Here is a 21,787-nt window from a genome sequence, read left to right on the forward strand (position 1 = left end):
CCAATGACACTTCATATCGTTGTCAAGAGCAGCATTTTGATGAACAGTGTTTGACCTGAAAGGTTAACTGTTTCTTTCTCCACAGATGTTGCCTGACTTGATGAGTATTTTCAGCATTTTCTGTTTTTATTTCAGAAATACAGCATGAAAAGATGGCGCCAAAAGTTTTTGCAGATGTAGTCTACTTCTTCCAGTTCATCTGCAAAACAGCTTAATCTTCTTTTACGCTTTTCTTTTCTTTTCAAGGTGGTTGGGGTCCTGTCGTAGTCTGTGATCTGCAGCTGTAGCTCAAACTACAGTTCTCTGTGAGTGGTGGGTTGTTGGACTCACCCTGAGGCCTGGCGTTTTGATATCTCCAGGTGCAGCCTAGAAGACGTACACCTTTGGGGACGACCCGGTTTGTCATTAATGTCGTCGTCTGAAGTGTCGCGGGAGAATGAAACATTGAGATGGCAGGTGGTGTGAGCTGCCAGTTCAGGTGGACCACGACTTGAATTCACAACTTTCACCCTGTAAGGTACATCTGACTCTCACTGCAATGGCAGCAGTTTTCTTCACATCTGACGTTGCGTGTTTTTACTTTTATCAAGTAATCAAAACTAAATAATTCCCATATTTATTAAAATGCACCATTAATATCAATATGTTCTAATCATCTTTACTTTGCAACTTCTAATTAAGTGGATTATTAGCTCCATTCACTCACCCTTCAACATCTTTGATTATTTTTATGGTATTGTTCTGTGGAAGTTAGAGATCTTTTTATCAGGAGTGCTGTGTACACAGGGCCCTTAGCACTGTCAATGATCCCTCCCATCCATCCAGCAACCTCCCTGACTCCCTACCATCAGGAGATACCATAGCGTTAGGATAAGAATGGTTAGGGTGGGAAACAGCTTCATCCCGCAGGCTGTAGGTCTACTGAACTCCGTACCACTACCCAGATCTCATTGTATGAAGCACCAGTAATGTTATACTGTTTACTTTTTGCCTTGTGTCATATATGAACCTTATTCATTTAATTTTATTGTCGAAATATTACTTTACGTGTGTGAGTTATATGTACTGTATTGTGCACCTTGGTGTAGAGGACCATGTCTTATTTGGTGGTATACATGTGTACTGTTAATTGACAATAAACTTGAAATTAAACTTAACAAAGCAATTAATAATGGAATCCTAGAGACAGCACAGTAGCAACTACCCCATGCCATGGCTACGTGGATCACTCTCCGATCGAGTATTATTTGGAGGTATACTACAGTATAAGAACTGTTCAGAAGTTCAAAGAGAATTAGTGTCAATCTCATGAGTCAGAATAAGTGTTTAGATAAAGTCAGAAAAGGCATTCAAGGTCTAGAAGCACTGGGGGAGATCAAGGCATGTTAAACACTGAAAAGTCATGTACACAGAGTGGCCACTTTATTAGGTACATCATTTCAGGTACTGGTAGGATCATGCAGCTACAGCCCATCCACTCGACATGTTGTGCATTTAGAGATGCTCTTCTGCACACTGCTGTTATGTGAGTTACTTTTGCCTTCCTGTCAGCTTGAACCAGTCTGGCCTTTCTCCTCTGATTTCTCTTATTAACAAGGCATTTTCACACACAATACTGCCACTCACAGAATTTTTTTTTTGTTTTTTGCACCATTCTCTATAAACTCTAGAGACTGTTGTGCATGAAAATCTCAGGAGATCAGCAGTTTCTGAGATACTCAAACCATCCCATCTGGCACCAACAATCATTCCACAGTCAAAGTCACTTAGATCATTTTTCTACCGCATTCTGATGTGTAATCAGAAAAGCAACTGAACCTCTTGACCACACTGCATGTTCTTATGCATTGAGCTGCTACCATATGATTAGCTAATTAGATATTTATATTAACAAGCAGGTATACACGTGTAACAAATACAGTGGCCATTGATTATATATAACATATATACTGAGTTGTAAGAATTTGGAGGACTTATGTAGAACAAGGACAGGATACAGCTTTCTAGTGAGGAAAGGAGCTCAGTATATTGGATCATATAATTTAAGTATTATTTTGATACCTTCTTAAACCTGTGCAAAAAAAAACTCATTATATTGTTAAGAGAAAGAAGTTTAGAATTAATACGACTTTGGGAGGATGAGTTTGCATTGAGTAATGTGGCAACCAGTTAGCAGAAATTGTAAAAACCTAAAATTACTTTTATGAGGTTTATCATTTGGATTCAATCTTTCTAGTAGAATTCCCAATTCATTCCCAACAAAAAACATTTTTGCTTTGATTTCTAAATGTCAAAAGAAATGAAAATGACTTATCCACACAGCTAGGATACATTTTGCACTTAGACTTTTAGCAGTAAATGTGCAGCACGGTACAGGCCTTTCGGCCAACAGTGTTATGCTGAACCTTTAATCTACTCCAAGCTCAAACTAATTCTTCCTCCCCACATAGCCCTCCATTTTTCTTTCAACCATGTACCTATCTAAGAGTCTCTTAAATGTCCCTAATTTATCTGTCTCTACCACCACCCCTAGCAGCACACTCCAGGCATCTATCACTCCCTGTGTAAAAAAAACCTCTGATATCCTCCCTATACTTTCCACTAATCACTTTAAAGTTATGCCCTTCTGCATTAGCCACTTGTACCCTGGGGCAAATGGCTCTGGCTGTCCACTCTATCTTTGCTTCTTATCATCTTATACACCTCTTCAAGTTACTCCTCAGCCCCCTTTGCACCACAGAGAAAAGCCCTAGCTTTCTCAACCTATCCAATAAGACTTGCTTTCTAATCTTGGCAACGTCCTGGTACATCTCCTCTGAACCCTCTCTAATGCTTCCACATCCTTCTAATAAGGCAACCAAAAATGAACACAATAGACCACACTTGGATACTCTAGTGTGGTCTAACTAAGAGTTTTATAGAACTGCAATAATACCTTGCAGCTCTTGAATTCAGCACCCTATACCACACCCCCTCCCAACTATTGAAGCCAAAAGACCATAGGTTTTCTTAACCAGCTCATCAACCTGCACTGCAACTTTGAAGGATTAATGAATGTGAACCCCAAGATCCCTCTGTTCCCCCACACTAAGAATCCTGCCATACACTCTGTATTCTGCCTTCTGTTCAACCTTCCAAAACCCTGTATTCTGCCTTCTAGTTCAACCTCACACTTTTCCGGGTTGAACTCCATCTGCCATTCTCAGGCCAGCTCTGTATCCTGTTTATTTCCTATTGTAACCTATGACAACATTCTGTACTACCCACAACACCACCATCCTTCACGTCATTTGCAAACTTTTTAACACACCCCTCGCTTCCTCATGCAAGTTATTTATAAAAATCACAAAGAACAGGGGTCTTAGAACAGATTCTCTGTGGAACATCAGTGGTCATCAGTCTCCAGGCAGTATATGCTCCTCCTCAGCAACTCTGTACCCTGCCACATCCAGTATCTAGAGATGTGTAGTGTAGATTCATGGATATCATTGCTGCTACTATCATACTTTATTTATTAACTTAAGTTACTCAGATATCTTGACAGGTATCGAACTCTTGTCTCCAGATCAATAATTCAGGTCTTTGGATACTAAATCAGTTAACTTAACAAAAATGCTGTTATTGTCCACAACTACCCTATATGTTCCCAGTGGCTGGGACAATATAAAACTTGCTCTGAAGGCAGAATATAATAGAGTAAAATTCAGTGTGTATACATAGTTATGTTATATGCAAATTAATTTAAAATTTTTACTTAAATTTTGGTGACTGAGTAAAATATGGTAGACTAGTGCTTTTTACCAAAATGATAGCAATAATTTTATAATTTTATAATCATAGATCATAGTACAGAATGTTGTCATAGGTTACAATGGGAAATAAACAGGATACAGAGTTGGCCTGAGAATGGCAGATGGAGTTCAACCCGGATAGCAATAATTTTAGTAACATTTACAGAATGATTAATTTTGGTATTTAAGCACCACATGACCTTACTTTCTTCTTACTTTACCAGTATACTCTTCTACTATTCTGCATTAAGTACTTAATGAACTTACACTTCAATTATTAAATTAATAATATGGTTAGGGAGTCATAGATCATGGAAACAGGCCATTCAGCCTTGCACGTCCATGACAACAAGTGAAAACTTCAATGTCTCGGCATCTCAAGTGCTCATCCAGACATCTCTTCAATGTTGTCAGCAACTCTGTTTAATGATTTAAGATTAGCCTTATATGCTCCATGTACATCGAAAACATTGAAACACACAGTGAAATACGTTGCTCGTTTTAACAACCAACACAGCTGAAGATATGCTAGGAACAGCCTGAAAGTGTCACCATGCTTCCAGAGCCAACATAGCGTGCCCACAACTTAATGACCTGAACCTGTACATCTTTAGAATGTGGGAGGAAGCCAGAGCACAAAGAGGAAACCCATGGGGTCACAGGGAAAACGTGCAAACTCCTTACAGAGAGCGGCAGCAATTGAACCCCAATTGGTGATCGCTGGTGCTGTGATTGTGTTACACTACCATGCTGCCCCGTGCCAGCAGTATTCCAGATATTCATGTGCAGAAAGTCCTGCTAGTGGCATATTCCAGCTACTTACCATGTGAAAAAGGTCCTTCTTATACCACTCTAAATCTCTTAATCCTTACCCTAAAAACCTGTGTCTTCTACTTTTATTCACCCCTGATAAGGGAAGTGTTTCCTGCAATCTATCCTGTCAATACCCCTGATAATTTTAAATGCATTGATCTTGTCTCCTCTAAAGAACATTTGCTTAGGGAGAACAAACCTAGCTTCTCTGGTCTCTTCTCATAATAGAACTGCTCCATTCCAGACAACATCCTGATGAGTCCCCGCAGTATTCTCTCCAGCACTATACAGCTTCCAATACCTTAGTGATCTAAACTGCACACAATATTGCAGCCGAGGTCTGACCAAGGTTTTATAAAATTGGAACATAAGCTGCCTGCTCTTGTGTTATTTGTCCTGACTAATGCTGACCAGCATCTCACATGCTTCATTAAATATATTATCCACCTGCACTGCCAAATTCAAGGACCTTGGTACTTGCATGGAAAGGTTATTTTCAAGGAGGATGTCCTATCCTCATTAGTACTCACAAAATGCAACCTCTTATACGTACTAGATTTAACTCCACCTGCTATTTGTCAGCCCATTTCACCAACACAGCACTATCACTCTGCAGCTTAAGACTATCCTTTCCACTGTCCACAACTCCACCAATCTTTGTGCATGTCTTTTGATCCAGTGAAAGGGAAGCCATTGGGTGTTTGGCTGGGGTTATGTTGACATGAGTTGCAGGATGTCCTGGAATGGTTTGCCAGTTAACATTTGGACCATATGAGCAGGCTGTTATTTTTTACCGCTTGACAGATGTTATTCCATTCCCAGTTCAAAGTAAATTTCCATACATACATGATCAGACAGTTAATCCACTGAGAAACTTGGTGTTGATCTGAATGTATGAAAAAGAGAGAAGGACGCAGTGAAAGATGGATTCCATCCAGGCCCTCTCAGTTTAATGACACATCAGTAATTTCTTTGCTTATATTCAAATTTGGTAGTGACTGCCAAGTCCCTTGAATCTGCCATGAAGCAATGTTACATCTCTGCTGTAATAGGAAATGAGCCAGCCACTTTAGGAATTACAAATTCAAATCATTGCTTTGTACAACTATGAACTACTCTAAGGATTGTTCCAGTTATGACGACTCCATCCTCTGGAAGCAAATGGGTTTATGCCATTTTATGCCTCGGTGGCCAAATGCTTGCCTCAGCTCAGACAATGAGACTGACTCCCAGAACAACCTTAAGACCAATACTTCCTTGCAGTCAACCTTCGTTGCCCTTTCCACTGCATACCATTCTGTTGGAATCCTGACCTGAAACTAAAGTTGTAGTGGATTCTGCCAGGTCCCAGGACACTCTATATCATGGATATCTCTGGAGAGCTGATGGATCCCAGCTGACCTCCGAGACAGAAAGCAGATGAAGAATCCCAAATGAAGTCTTCCTACAGGGTATTGCTCTCTCTCTAATTCTCAGATGTTTATGTCACTGACACAATTGCTGTTACTTCGTGGGAATTAATCAATGCTCTAACTGCACAGGAAAGGCCTTCGGATGGGTAGAAGTCATGTATTCCTGCAAATGGAAGCTGCAATGAAATCTGATGATCACCCCAACAACCAATATAACACCTGTTCATTAAAATCCCATATTTTCAGAAAAAAAATTAACTCTGTCCTACCAAGGTCTGGCATACAAATGACTTAATGTTTCATAACCATTGCTTAAAAAATGATGAGAATAACAAAGAGTCAGGCAAACATGGTGTGAAAACTAGCCACAGTGGATTGGATTGCTGCGTGAACACAGTACTGCAGCACTTTTATTCTCAAGAGTCATGGAGTGTGCCAGTCTGAGCTGCTAGCACTCATTCCAGAGCCTGTTTAAACCCACAATCAGTACTATCACTGGAACCATGACATCCATACCAGCTCTGAACAAATTCGTACCACCAATCACTCACCATGATGAAATTATGGGGAGGTAATACATATAAATGACTGAACAAACACTCCTTCCATAGAGATTTGAAGAACCTCCTAACTCAGTATTTGGCGTCCTGGAAGCCTTCGTGACACAAGATCCAGAAGCAGGTATAACTGACAGGTCTGCTCCCCCATTCAGAAAGATAATGGTTGATCCAAACTTGGCTTCAACATCATTTTCCTACTCTCTCTCTCTCTAGACTACTCAGCCCCAGGTAATTCAAAGTTCGGTCATTCTCCACCCTACATCTACTAAATAACTCGACCTACACAGTGTTCTCAGATAGAGAATTCTAGAGAGTCATTCTAAAAGCAGCAAATTGAGACTGTGGTTCTTATATCATCTATGTCTTCAGAAGTAGTCATTAAGCTGTTTGTTCAAAATGTTAAGTAGTAAGTACAGAATAAAGCACAAAAATATAGACAACATAAGAGCTAAGAGTCTGGAGCTGTTCTCCCATGATTTCCGAAGCAGCTATGGAATTGTACTGGATGATTTCTGAGGCCTCGCACTGAAAGGCAACTCTTGCTAAGTAACAAGAAACACAAAGGGCAGGGCTAGACTCAATACCGTCTTTGACTGTAATTTACTTTATTTGAAGGTAGAAATAGAATTCACTGGTGCAGTTAGAATGTAATATCAAAGACACAGGTCTGAGAAATGAAAGTCAATGAATATTTAAAGCTGCAATTTGCACCAGCTGTTCTTATAAGTATGGAGTTCTTACCTTTAAAACAGATATTTTAGCTTTAAAGCTGTATTGTTGGAATCTACTCTTACATACTTTACACATATTTGCTCAATTTATGAAAAATAAAATCAAGCTGAGAATTGCTAGGAAGGAAGGAAAGTAGGAAGGAAATACGTTCTTAAATATTTTAACAAGACTGAATTTGATCTCATTTTAAGTTATGAATTTATATTGATACAAAGATCCAAAGGGAACTCACCAGGTGAAATACCAGTGTAGATATCACTGAACCTGGGGTCTCTGTCTTGTGAAAATAATGGGTCTGTTTTGTCCATTGATTTCCCATGCTCTTGGACACCAGCAGACACAGATGACACAGGGACCTTTAAAATAAAAGGTGATATGAGATCTATTATATCATCAGTTCTTTCCAAAATACAGGCTATGATTTAACCAAAAGATATATTGTCTTTTTGTTATTTTTTTGATGATAGTATCTATCCTGCAACCTTAGAATAAATAATGATCAACTAGAGCCAGAAATTTAGCTCTAAAGCATTGCTTATCAAAATGCAATATTTTTGTGCACCTTACCTGTGAAGGATCGTAGGAAGGTAGACCTTCCCTTGGACCAACTTCCAGCTCAGCTTGTTGTTGTTGCTGAAGTTGCCTATAACATAGAACATGTAGGAAAACAAAAACATGGCAGCACTTATTGAAGTAAATGATGCTTGAGAAGGCAGAGCTGGGTTCTCAGCTGATTAAACTGCAGAAACTATCATTACATTTAGCCAAAATGTAACTCCTAAATGATTATAGATTCTTCCAGCAACAGCTGCAACAATAATTACACAGTATTAAAATATGAAACTCCAGGTTTATTTTTCAACATTTTCTTTGTTTTTAAATTTAACCATTCATATTATAGGATGTGGTCAGCCTGTCCAGAATTTTTATTGAAGAAATGTGGCTGCAGATTGTTGGAGATTAATAACTGCAGCTCCAAGAAGAGCTCTTCAGGAGTGGCCTTAGCCCAAACTTCTTTAGCAACGTTATCAAAGACATTTGGGCACCTCCGCTATAACTGCCAAAATCGGACTTTTCTGGTGGCCAAATATTGTAATTCCTATCTCCATTCTTGTTCTGACATGTTAGTCCAAAGCCTCCTTGTCTACCATGATGAGACCACTCTCAGGGTGGAGGAGTAACATCTCATATTCTGCCTAGGTAGCCTCCAACCTGATGGCATGAACATCGATTTCTCCCAGTAATATTTTCCCCTCCTCCTTACCTCTTTCTTTTAATTCCCACTCTGGCCACTTACTTCTTCTCATCACCTTCCCCTGCTGCCCTTACTTTTTCCCTTTCTCCTATAGACTACTCTCCTTTTCTAGCAGATTTCTTCTTCTCCAGCCCTTTATCTTGCCCATCCACCTGGTTTTATCCACCATCTTCTAACTTGTCTTCCTTTCCCTCCTACCACATTTTTTAAAAAATTCTGGAGTCTTCCCTTTCCTTTCCAGCTCTGAAGAAGGTTCTCAGCCCAAAATGTCAACTGTTGATTCATTGTCATAGATGCTGCCCGAACTGCTGAGTTCCTCCAATATTTTCTCTGTGTTGATTTGGATTTCCAGCATCTGCAGCATCTCAAAGTTCAAAGTACATTTATTATTAAAGTATGTATACATTATACAACCTTGAGATATGTCCCCTAAATGGCAGCCACAAAACAAAGAAGCCCAAAAGAACCCATAAAATAAAGTAGATCGTTGAACGCCCAATGTTCAGGGAGAAACAAAATCATGCAAACAATAATAGTTCTGAACTGAAGTTCACAGGGAGTCTGTCCTGTTGGCCGTGGCGGATTTGAAATATAGAAGAAAATGTCAAACTCGAATGGGTCAAGGACAATGGAATTGTCTTTATCTTGCTATGTGTTTGGAGGTGGAAGCTGCCATTTTGTGTAACTGTTTTATGTCTCCCATTTTGTGAGATGAAGTTGCTTTGCTTTCAGTGTTTTAAAGAAGACACAATGATGCTTCAGGTAATCTGTGGGACTAGAGATAATTTCCAAAAAAGAAATTATTTGAGAGATGCTCTTTGGTTGGATATAACATGCAGATCTGTAAATGTTGGGGTTGGTGCCTACCTGGAGTGATTTGAGCTCGTTGCAGATTGAGAATAAAGAGCCATGAATTACCAATTGTCACTTGCTGAGAAGAGGGCATGAATGGATGCTGGCCTGAAGCAGAGCCATTAAAAGGTGGTAAAGGTCAGATACATGACCTCCAGCTAATGACACTGGATTGCACATTTGAATTAATAAGAAATTGATATAAAAATGGTTACTTCAATTGCACTATCAGTGATAAATCCGGAGAATCACCATCGCGAGGAAGAACCCCAATGCCAGGGGCTGGGAGTAGGAAGGAAGGCCAACAGGGATCCCCTATTTCGGTGTTATAAATTGGACAAGTTGTCCGAGTGAGTATTGGTAGAGAAGGAACAGTAGAATTTATGTTTAAATTGTTGGCCCGGGGTCATCATACTTACATTGTTGTTTATGGAGAGACAATAAAGTATGAGCTTCGATTAATTATGGGTTGCGTAGAGAGTTTCCTAATCTAGTTTCATTGACAAACTGAACTGACCCGCCCTTGCCTTGGGCCCTGTCACCCTGACCTTTACAATCTGGCCTGGTGACTAAATTGTCATCTGAACATCTTGTGTTTATCAAAGACTATTCTTCCATCACAATGTCAGAAATCAGGGTGTAGACAGTGACTGCATAATGTGCGTTTCCATTCATCACTTCTCAAAATTACACGGTTCATGTCTGCATGAAGCAAGATATAGGTAACTTTCAAATGTATGCAGCAAGTACATTCATGCATAAAAACATCACCTGGAACTTCTCTGGTCTCAGTGACCACCTCCAACATGAGAGAGGCTTAATACCTATCCTTATCATTCTAGAACATTATCATCACCTTTGACATATTTTTCCAAACCAAATGATTCTATACACTGTTTCAAACTGAGTACTTACTTTGAGGCTCTGTATGTGACCATAACAGATGCCATGAGGGCACCCTATAGCATCACAATTTCCAGTACAAAAAGCTAATTATGTTTATCTTCATTTTTGTGTATATTGATCCTCACTTATTTTCTGTGGGAATAGCTAACTATTGTTAAGTAGCACTGGAAATTTATAACAATAAGTAATTAAAACACAAACACCAGGCCATTCAAGGGAAATCATATATTGTTTTACCCTGGGAACCTAATTTACAGGAACTGCTACAAATGGTAACGAACATCAGCGTGAAGACAGACAGTGACATAGCTAGTAGAGTTACTACCTCAATGCTCCAGTGACCCAGGTTTTGATTAGTAGATTAAATGGATAATGTGTAGCTGAGGGATATAATTTTAGGCTAAATAATGGGACTTGGAGAAAATAAAATGGGATTAGTGTAGGATTAAAGTTAATGGTTATTTCATGGTCGTCATGGTCTCAGTGGGCTGAAGGGCCTATGATTCTATCACATTGCTCTGTTTATGACACGAGAGTGTGATGGGAGATTGCCAGACAATTAAAGAATAAGTCAGTATATGTCTCCATATGAAATTTCACATTATCAGTAAATATTCAAATCATATGATAAAATTATTTATTTGCCATTTAAATAAAGAATTCTAAATATATTGTAAGGCTATTTTAAATGCATGCTTTATTTTAAGTATGGCATTTGTTGAATGTGGCAGTACAAGTCTTCCTCCTTATTGGTCGAGTCTTTTGAGTTTTTTCATTTGCATTGGTTGCTGTGAATATGGATTTTAGGATTAAAATTGGAATCACAAAATACTTCAGCAAATAAGGTAATATAAATGTCATGAAATTTCAGTCTTATTCCATGTTAACATTTGAAATTCAATCATCAACCGTGTCTCCACTTTAATTAACCATTTGGCTGTCTAGTTTTCTAATTTTCTTATTGTCTGCTCCCTGCTCAAGGTTAAATTAATCCTAAAATTTCTATCTCCTTTGTATAATAACTATTTATTAACACAAAATAATATTGTAATGTCTTCTTACATCTTGTGTCTATAGTCAGTGCAAATCAAACACTGCAGATGCTAGAAATCTGAAGCAAAAACAAAATGCAGGAGATGTTCTGCAGATCAGGCATCTGAGGAGAGCCCATCAGTGTCAATATTTCAGGCCAATGATCCTAGTACCAAATAAGTAGATCAATTTGCACTCATTGCCACTCACATCCAACATCCCCAGAACTGATTTGAAGAATGTAGTGTAGAAGAACAAAACTTCAGTTCCCCTCTGTCTGACACTTTCTCCCATTCATCACTCTGCATCTGGCTTTTGCTCTATTCATGTTTTCCCTCTGGGGTTCAGCTCCGATCTGTGAAGAAAGGATTGTGCAGAAAAAGGAACTGTAGGAAGCTGACAGCTAGAATAACAATAACAGGAAGCAGTGAAAGTTTTAGAAAATTTAATGAGAGGATGCAATGGCAGTTATTTGGGAATCTGGGTACCGGATATGCAACACCAACAATGGGCGTGTGCAGTAGGAAAACTGCAACATCCATTAGTGTACAAGCTTGTGCTGTTAGATTGGAGTTCAACTCTGTAGCTAACTCAACCACATTCAGAGGCTGAACAACTTAGTCCTTGCAGGTTATTTCAAGATTGCAGCACATTATCTGCAGTACCTGAGGACCCAAGACACTTCATCACTGCTGCACTACCATTAAGAATGCCTACTGTTTCTGTCCCTAGACCACATTTCTGGAAATCTGATCATCTGGCTGCCCTCCACCTACCTGCATATAGACAGAGACTAAGCAGCAAGGCACCAGAGATAAGGACAACAAAAAGATGATCACAGGAAGTAGAGGAGCAGCTACGAGATCGCTTCAAGTTGGTGCACTGGGCTACGTTCAAGTTATTATCGGAGGAACTGAATGACTATGCTGCGGTTGTCATAGATGTTATAAAGACACTTGTGGACAAGTGTGTTTTCACAAAATCATTCAGCCTTCATCAACCAGAAACACTGGATGAACGAGGAGATCTCCAGTCTGCTGAAGGCTAGATTGGTGGCGTTCAGGACTGGCAGCCTAGGAAAGTATAAGAGGTCAAGGTATGACTTACAGAAAGCCATCTCGCACGTGAACTGGCAATTCCAGACCAAACTTAAATCATAGAAGGATCTCAATAGCTGAGGCAGGGCTTGAATGCCATCACCTCCTACAAAAGAAAAACAAAACAAGCGATATATGTGACAAGAACATTTCGCTCCCAGATGAGCTCAATGTCTTTTATGATTGCTTACTGGCAGAACATAGAAGCACCTTTACAAATTCCCACAGCCTGTTGATGTACCGACCTGACTGAGTACTGAAGCCCTGTGCTAGTCAACTGGCTTGAGAGTTTACTGACATATTCAACCTCTTGCTTTGGCATTCTGAGATACTCACCTACTTCAAGCAGGCTTCATCATAGCGGTGCCAAGAAGAACGCGGTAATCTGCCTCAATGACTATCACCCAGGAGCACTTAGAATCACTGTGATTAAAATGCTCTGAGAGGTTGGTCATGGAATACATCAACTCTTGCCTGAGAAGCAACTTGGATCTGCTCCACTTCGCCTACCATCACAACAGGTCAACAGCAGATGCCATTTGATTGGCTCTCCACTCAGCTCTGGAACATCAGAACAATGAAGGCACATACATCAGGATACTCTTCATTGACTACAGCTCAGCATTCAACACTATCATCCCCTCAAAACTAATCGCTAAGCTCCAAGACCTAGGCATTGATACCACCTTGTGCAACTGCATTCTCTATTTCCTCACTTGCAGACCCCAGTCATTTTGGATTGGCAACATCATCTCCTCCAAAATCACCAGCAGTGCAGGTACACCATAAGGCTGTGTGCTTAGCTCCCTGCTCTGCACACCTTATATTTATGACTGTGTAGCTAAGTACAATTTCAATGCCATAATTAAGTTTGCTGACAATGCAACTGTTGTTGGTTGAATCTAAAATGGTGACAAATTAGCATATAGAAAGGCAACTGAAAAACTAGTTGATTGTGCCACAACAACAACCTCTTACTCGACATCACAAAAACTGAAAAGATAATTATTCACGACAGGAGGAAGAAGCTGAAGGTGAAGAGGGTCAGTAACTTTAAGTTCATTCAGAGGATCTGTCCTGGGACCAGCATGTAAATGCCATCACAAAGAAGGCACAAAAATGCCTTTACGTTCTTAGAAGTTTAGGCAGATTCACTATGTTATCTAAGACTTTCACAGACTCCCACAGATGCACAGTGGAGGGTATCCTGGCTGGTTGCGACACAGCCTGGTATGGAAACATCAATGTTCAAAGACAGAAAAGCATACAAAAGCCCAGTCCATCACAGGCAAAACCTTCCCTACTGCTGAGCACATCTAGAAGATCCGTTGCCACAAGAACGCAGCATCCATCCTCAAGAACCCCCACCATCCAGGCTATGCTCTCTTCTTGCTTCTGCCATTGGGAAGATGGTACAAGAGCCTTAAATCACACACCACCAAGTTTAGTAACAGTTATTACCCTTCAACCATCAGACTCTTGAACCAGTGTGGATAACTTCACTCACCTCAACTCTGAACTGATTCCACAACCTATCAAATAACTTTCAAGGACTCCCAACTCATATTCTCAGCATTATTTATTTATTGCAGTTTGTCATCTTTCACGTTGTAGTTTGCCAGATTTTGTTTGTGTAGTTTTTCATTGACCATTGTATTTCTTTGTTCTACTGTGAATGTCTGCAAGAAAATGATTTTTAAGGGAGTGTGTGGAGACATTTTCATAATTTGATAATAAATTTACTTTGATTTGTTGTGTGTTTCAAATAATTCATACATTATGGAAACAGACACTTTAGCCACCAGGTTTGTGCTGATCATCAAATACCCATGTTTGATAAAGATCAAACCTGAAATTTTAACTCTTTCTCTTTCCACTGATGCTGTCTGACCCCAGTGCTTCCAACACTTTATGTGGGAGGAAACAAGAGTATCTGGGGGAGATTTCTGTAACTGATAGATATTTATGTTTTTGCACTGTAGTCCCGCTGCAAAACAACAAACTTCACATCATTCTGAATTCTGGAAGTCGGGTAGCCATAATAAGAACATGGTCAGGAGTGAACCTGGGTCACTGGATCTGAGAGGCAACAGCACTACTAGCTGTGCTACATCCTTGTGATGTGTCCTGATGAAGGGTCTTGACCTGAAACGTTGACTGCACTCTTTTCCATAGATGCTGCCTGGCCTGCTAAGTTCCTCCAGCATTTTGTGTGTGTTGCTTGTGATGTGTATTAGGTTTTAAACCATTTTGTCTTATTTCGTACTTCAACCCAAACAGAAGAATACCCGACCCATGAGGTCCATGCTTTGTCCCAGTGAAGAACACCATTGATTTCATTCTTTCTCTTCTTATTTCCTCATACACCTGCAACTTACTTTCTCTTAAATATGTCTAGCAAATACCCTTTAATTCTTTTTTGCCATTAGTGCAGATGAAAAGGTCAGTTACAACAATCAACAAACCACCAACACAGCTTTGAGATTGAGGAGGAAATGCATACATTTCATGATGTGAATGTGCAAAAAAAGAGATAATACAGAAATGAAATCTTGCCTGGGTTGCTGGTGTTGTGAGTCCACGGCATCAACTACTGTATCATCATATTACCCATTATATTTCCACTTTAAAGTTGAGGCTTTACAACAGTGGTCCCCAACCACTGGGCTGCGAGGAAATGATATGATTTGGTGATATGAAACGATATGAGTCAGCTGCACCTTTCCTCATTCCCTGTAATGTCCACTGTTGAACTTTAACACACGCAAGGTCATCAGTGACCCAAGACGTGCAAAGGAATGGGTCCGTGACCCATTTGTGAATGTTTCCGGTGAATCTTCCATGTCAGAGCGGGGAAAAAGATCAACTCCTCGAGCTTGCAAATGATGGTGGGCTGAAAAGTATGTTTTACATAACATCTCTGCCGGCATTCTGGATCAAAGTCAAGGCTGAATATCCTGAGACAGCCACGAAAGCACTGAAAACGTTGCTTCCATTTCCAACAACATATCGCTGCGAAGCGGAGTTTTCTGCAATGAATGCAACAAAAACTAAATTGCGGAATAGACTGGACATAAGGAACCCCCTTCGAGTATCGCTGTCTCCCGTCACCCCTTGATGGGACCGTCTTGTTGCAAAAAAACAAGCTCAGGGCTCCCACTGATTCAGCGATATTGGTGTGATTGCCGATTGCATCGCCTCTGATCTGGGCCGGCATTTACGGCCGGGCAGCACCTAATCAATTATCTTATTTATTTTGGTTTTTTTCTAAAAGATGTGCTGGGTGCGTTCTGGCTACTGCTGTACTGCTGCATTCTTCGCGGCCCAGTATCAGTCCACTGCCCGGAGGTTTGGGACCACTGTTATAATTGACTTATCACTCCATTCATGCGAGGAAAATATGTGCTGTGTGTTTAATATTAAATTCGTTAGATAAACCCCTTTAGAAACGAAATTGAGTGTATTAGCCACTTATAAGTGACTTGTAGTTGACTAATCACCTATATTCCAGTTGTGAATAACACATCCTCCCCCCACCCCCGATCGGCCAGTCTGCAAGAATATTGTCAATTTTAAACCAGTCTGCGGTGCAAAAAAGGTTGGGGACCCCTGCTTTAAAAGGCATTGGTTAGACCACACTTGGAGTGTCTCAGGCCCTTATCTAAGAAAAGATATGCAGGCATTGGAGAGGTTTCAGAGGAGGTTCATGAGAATGATTCCAGGAATGAAAGGGTTAGAAAGGGTTAATGTATGTGGAGTGTCTGATGGCTCTGGGCCTGTACTCAGAATGAGGGGGGATCTCATTGAAACCTATCGAATATTGAAAGTCCATGATAGAGTGGATGTAGAAAGGATGTTTCCTATACTGGGTGAGTCTAGGACCAGACAGCATGGCTTTAGAACAGAGGGACATTCATTTAGAATTGAGATGAGGAAAAACTTATTTAGCCAGAGCATAGTTAATCTTTGGAATTCATTGCCACAGATGGCTGTGGAGGCCAAGTTATTGGGTATATTTATAGCAGAGATTGATGGATATTGATCAAAGATTACGAGAACGGGCAGAAGAATGGGATTTTGGGGATATTAAATCAGCCATGATGGAAAGGCAAAGCAGATTCAATGGGTCAAATGGCCTAATTAGGCTCCTATGTCATATGATCTTATATTCATGCTCATAGGCATGGTATTTCCCTTGGAATACATTTTGGCTGGAGAATGAGCAGAGGACATACTGAGCAGGACGAGTTGCTGGAAAAGCAGAAGGCTATCACTAAATTCCATGGCTGTCATGACCCACTTTCTTTTGGCAACTAGGAGTCATTTCTCTCTGGGATACAGCACATTTCATCCATCCACCTTCAAATCTCACCCATCCACCTTTACGTAGTACCCATCCACCTTATCACCAATGCTGACATTGCAATTCGGAATATCAAGCTTACTCTCTTTTACAAGCACCATGAATTTTCTGACTCATAATCACCTCTCTGATATCTTCTGTCAGTTGTTAAATGTACAGGTTGGCTTATGAAGTACACGGTGTACTTAACTGCACTCCTCAAGAAGTCTGGCCACCTGCAGAGATGTTAAAGGTTAATGCTATCTGCATTCATCATAAATTTGTTGTACCATCTGTCTTAGGTTGACTAAAACACCATTTCTCAGGGCCACATCAATTATCTCCAAGATTCAGAATGCAATTCAGACAGTGAGAGGTCATCTTGATAAAAAGAATGGGTTAATTTGAACAGTAGTAGAAATCTAGTCAATTCGCAAGCTCAAACCCAACGTTTGTGGGTGACTCTTCAATGCTCTCTGAAACAGGCTGTTGTTTTCACATTCATTGTGGATCTGCAGAGGTTCAAGAAAAAAGTAGTAAAGAATAACAGCACATTCAACTGTAAAAAAAAACTTTGGTTAGGTGCATAGTACTGTGTGCAGCACTGGCACCCTATTGCATGAAGAATGTGGAGAGGATATAGAAAACTACTAGCTGTTAAGGAGAGGTTGGACAGATTTGGATTGTTTTCTAAGGGAAGAACTAATGGAGGTTTATAAAACTATGAGAGACATAGATATGTAGATAGGGTAGACAGTCAAGAGTTTTTTACCCCAGGAGGGAAATATCAAAGACTACAGAAAATAACTTTAAGGTGGAAAGTTTAAAGGAGATGTGTGAAATAAGATTTTTTTCTGCATAGAGAATTTCTGGTTTAAGTTAGCATTACTGAAGTTGGGTGCTAGTTTACTGCTAGTTCAGGTTAGAAATACAACTGAAAACATCATTAGTAACACTTTTCTGAGGTAAATTGTGGTAAACTATCACTGCAAACAATGGAGAGGTGAGTGCAGGCGAAGCTGACTTCAGGGATGAGCTGTGCTGGTGTGTTGCAAAGTCAGACATAACACGTTCAAGACAGTGTCGCCGATGGAGTTAGAGCAAGTGCCTTGGTGAGGAGTTAAATCAGAGGAGTTTCGATGCCCGTCCATCTAAACTGGGTGTGAGATTGGATCGCCCTAAGCGCTGAGCTGATTTGCAGAGGTCAAGAATGGCTTCGGGCTGGGTACTGAGGTTTAGGCCCAGAGCCTATCACTGCGGCAGGGCCCGAGTCCGAGTGTGGGGGACAACCTGGTGTTTGGATGATTTAACGCTGGCCCAAATAGACTGGAAGGGCAGGTTGTTGGGCCCAGAAGCAAAGGTCAGGCCGATTTCGCTCACTCTCCTGTGATATTCACTCGCTCTACGGCGATTTGCCCTGTTAGATGAAGACCAAGGCTTTGGGCCTGTTCCGGGGATTTGGGTTTATGGATTCAATTTGGTTTGGAATGCTGTGGCTTGCTTCCATTTCTTGCATAGTTTCCTTTTTTTTTTCTTTACCTCTGCACATTGGGTGTTGGTATTTCTTTTTAAAATTGGATTCTTTTGGGTTTCTTGCTTTGTGGCTGGCCGTAAGCAGATAAATCTCTAAGTTGTTTTCTTCAACAATGTGTTGATATCAGAGTACAAATAAATTTAACATTTCATGTCTGATACAACTTTACTGAACCACTGAGCCTAATGCAAGATTAAACATATTCAAAATGTCAATTTGCTTTTCAGATCCAATTTTCATGGATAGTTGAACTTTTCAGATTTTACATGAGTCACAACTTTATCTGCAATCATTTAAAATAATCCTGCTACCATGAAAATGTTACCACATGTGGCAGAGTCCATTAGTCCATTATTTGTAAAAATGGTTCAAAAGGCATGCAATAATAACCACAACTGTTGGTTACATCAAGAGATCAGATTTAAGAGGGTGCTGAAGCTTTGGAGAAGGTGCAGAAGAGGTTTACCAGGATGCTGTCTGGTTTGGAGGACATGTGCTATCATGAGAGCCTGGATAAACTTGGGCTGTTTTCGTTGGGAGCAGCAGAGACTGAGGGGAGATCTGATAGAGGTTTATAAGATAATGAGAGGCGTAGATAGACAGAGTAGACAGGGAGTACCTTTTCTCCAGGGTAGAAATGTCTAATACCAGAGGATATACATTGATGCTGAGGGGGTCGGTTCAAAGGGCATGGGAGGGTTAAGTATTTTACTTAGAGAGTGGTGGATGCCTGGAATGCATTGCCTGGTATGGTAGTAGAGGCAAATACATCAGAGGCTTTTAAGAGACATTTAGGTAGGCACATGAATGTGAGGAAAATGGAGGGATATTGACATTGCGTAGGTAAGAGAGATTAGTGTTTTTGGGTATGTGATTTACTTCTTAGCTGATTTAGCACAACATTGTGGGCTGAAGGGCCTGCTCCTGTGCAGTACTGTTCTATGTATAAAATAAAGATGCTTTTTAAATTAAGATGCAAGATATTAACACCTATATGTCATTCAGTTCGAACAAAGAATCTTTGTCCAAAACATTAACTTGTTTCTCTTTCCAAAGATACTGCTGATCTGATGAATGTTTCCAGCATTTTCTGTTTTTATTTCAGATTACCAGTATCTGCAGATTATTTTTTTTATTTTCATGTCATGTTGTTTGTGAATTATTGTCTTCCTGCCCATGCTCAGCAAGTGCCAGATTCAAAATATAGGGAAATTAACACTATAAGACATTTCTACTCTGAATGATCACAGCAAATAGGAATTAACTTGACCACATAATTTCATAACAACAAAACAGTACAGAAGAATAGGTCACAGAATATTCCAGTGTTCCAAGGATAGATCATTAACAATGGTCCCCAACCTCCGGGCCACGGACCGATACATTACCACGAAGCATGCAGGAGTGCAGTGGTAGTTGGGACACACCCAGCACATCTTTAATTAAAAAGCCGAAATAAACAAGCTAATTAATTAGATGCCGCCCGGCACGTAAATGTCGGCCCAGATCAGCGGCGACGTAATCGGCAGTCGCCTCTGATCTGGGCCGACATTTACGTGCCAGGCGGCATCTAATTAATTAGCTTGTTTATTTCGGCTTTTTTCTTAAAGATGTGCTGGGTGCGTCCCGGCCACCGCTGCATTCTTCACAGCAATGTATCGGACACGGCCCAGAGGTTGGGGACCACTGGTATACTAAACCTGTCATAAGTCATAAAACAGTTCTTTTATTTTATGGCAAATTCAAACCTCAGGCATGTAGCACAAAACCATTAAGACTAGGCATATAAAATTCAGGGTATCAGCTGGTTTGAATTATTTTTATGTCAAGGTATCATTCTAATTACAGAGAATAGGCAGCCGTAAGAGATGATGAACTGCGCATTTTAAAATACATTAAACAAGTTTAATTCAAATCCTAGTTATAACTCCTGTGTTAAATACCATCGTGATACAGATAGAAGATGCAACAACATCTTCTTGCACAGAATGAATGATGGTTAGGATAATCAATATTCTCCAGATAATGCAATCTTTAGGCTAAAAAACTAATTAATAGAAATTTATATCCATGATCATAAGTATTCCTCTAGCATACATCAGTCTGTTGCATGAGAAAACAATGCAAATATGTGATAATTTTTAGCAAATAAGCTGTGAAAAATATTCATATATCAGGCAAGCTGGCTGAACTTTTTAAACAGTTAAATTAGGAGGATAATTTGGAGGATGAGAGGTGACTTGATAAGAAGATAAGAGGCATAGATAGAGTGGACAGCCAGCACTTTTTTCCCCAGGGAGTATATGGCTAATACAAGAGGGTGTAATTTTAAGGTGATTGGAGGAAAGCATACAGGGAATGTCAGAGGGAGGAATTTTAGAAAGGGAGTGTTAAGTGTGTTCAACACACTGCCAGATGATACAGGCAGAGACATTAGGGAAATTTGGGAAATTTAAGAGAATCTTACAGAGATGCATTGATGAAAGAAAATTGAAGAGCTATGTGGAAGGGAAGCATTAAATTGATCTTGAAGGAGGTTCAAAGATTGGTGCAACATCATGAGCTGAAGGGCCTGTACTGTGCTATACTGTTCTATGCTCTATGTTCTGTGCAGACTAATTAAAGACAATACTATGCACATACACTCCGTGGCCACTTTATTAGGTATACCAATACACTGGCTCGTTACTGCAAATATCAAAGGAGCTAATCATGTGGCAGCAACTCAATGCACACAAGCACACAGACATGGTCAAGAGGTTCAGTTGTTGTTCAGACTAAACATCAGAATGGGAAAAGGGCATCTAAATGACTTTGACAGTGGAATGCGCTCAATGCCTCCTATGTTAGCTTTGACTGTCAAAACATGGAAGAACCTTCGCAAACTCCTAGAGCCCATGTTGATCCTGTAATTTCAGTCTCTGAGGCCAATGTGAGACCATCATACAGGAGGGTGAACTCATGGGAAGCATTCAGCCCAGATGGGGTACTTGGCTGACTATTAAAGACCTGTGCTGATCAACTGGCTGGAGTGTTTACCAATATTAGTAACCTCGCACTTCAGTTTGAGGTACCCACTCACTTCAGGTAGGCTTCATTTATACCAGTGCCTAAGAAGAACATGGTAACCTTCCTCAATGACCATCTTCCGGTAGTACTTACATTCACTGTGATGAAGGGCTTTGGAGGCTGGTGATGAAACATATCAACTCCTGTCTGAGAAGCAATTTGAATCCACTCCAATTTGCCTACCTGCACAACAAGTCCATAGCAGATGCTATTTCACTGGCTCTTCCCTTAACCCTGAAACATCTGGAGAGTAAAGATGCATGCATCAAGATGCTCTTTATCAACTACAGCTCAGTATTCAATACCATCATCTCTTCAAATTTAATCAATAGGCTTCAAGACCTTGGCCTCAATACCTCCTTGTGCAAATGGATCCTCAATTTTCACATTAG

General features: G+C 40.2%; 1 protein-coding gene across 7 annotated transcripts in view; it reads right to left on the reverse strand.

Annotated features, from left to right (window-relative positions):
* The window catches only part of arnt2 (aryl-hydrocarbon receptor nuclear translocator 2), a 402,719-nt gene that overhangs the window by 123,700 nt on the left and 257,232 nt on the right, over window positions 1-21,787 (reverse strand). For all 7 annotated transcript variants that reach the window (XM_063065763.1, XM_063065762.1, XM_063065765.1 and 4 more), the window contains 2 exons: window positions 7,876-7,951; window positions 7,541-7,664 (listed from right to left, as the gene is read on the reverse strand). In XM_063065763.1, coding sequence (XP_062921833.1) covers window positions 7,541-7,664; window positions 7,876-7,951 — 200 coding nt within the window. The remainder of the gene's footprint in view (window positions 1-7,540; window positions 7,665-7,875; window positions 7,952-21,787) is intronic.

Source organism: Mobula hypostoma, chromosome 13, assembly GCF_963921235.1.
Source record: "Mobula hypostoma chromosome 13, sMobHyp1.1, whole genome shotgun sequence".
NCBI lineage: Eukaryota > Metazoa > Chordata > Chondrichthyes > Myliobatiformes > Myliobatidae > Mobula > Mobula hypostoma.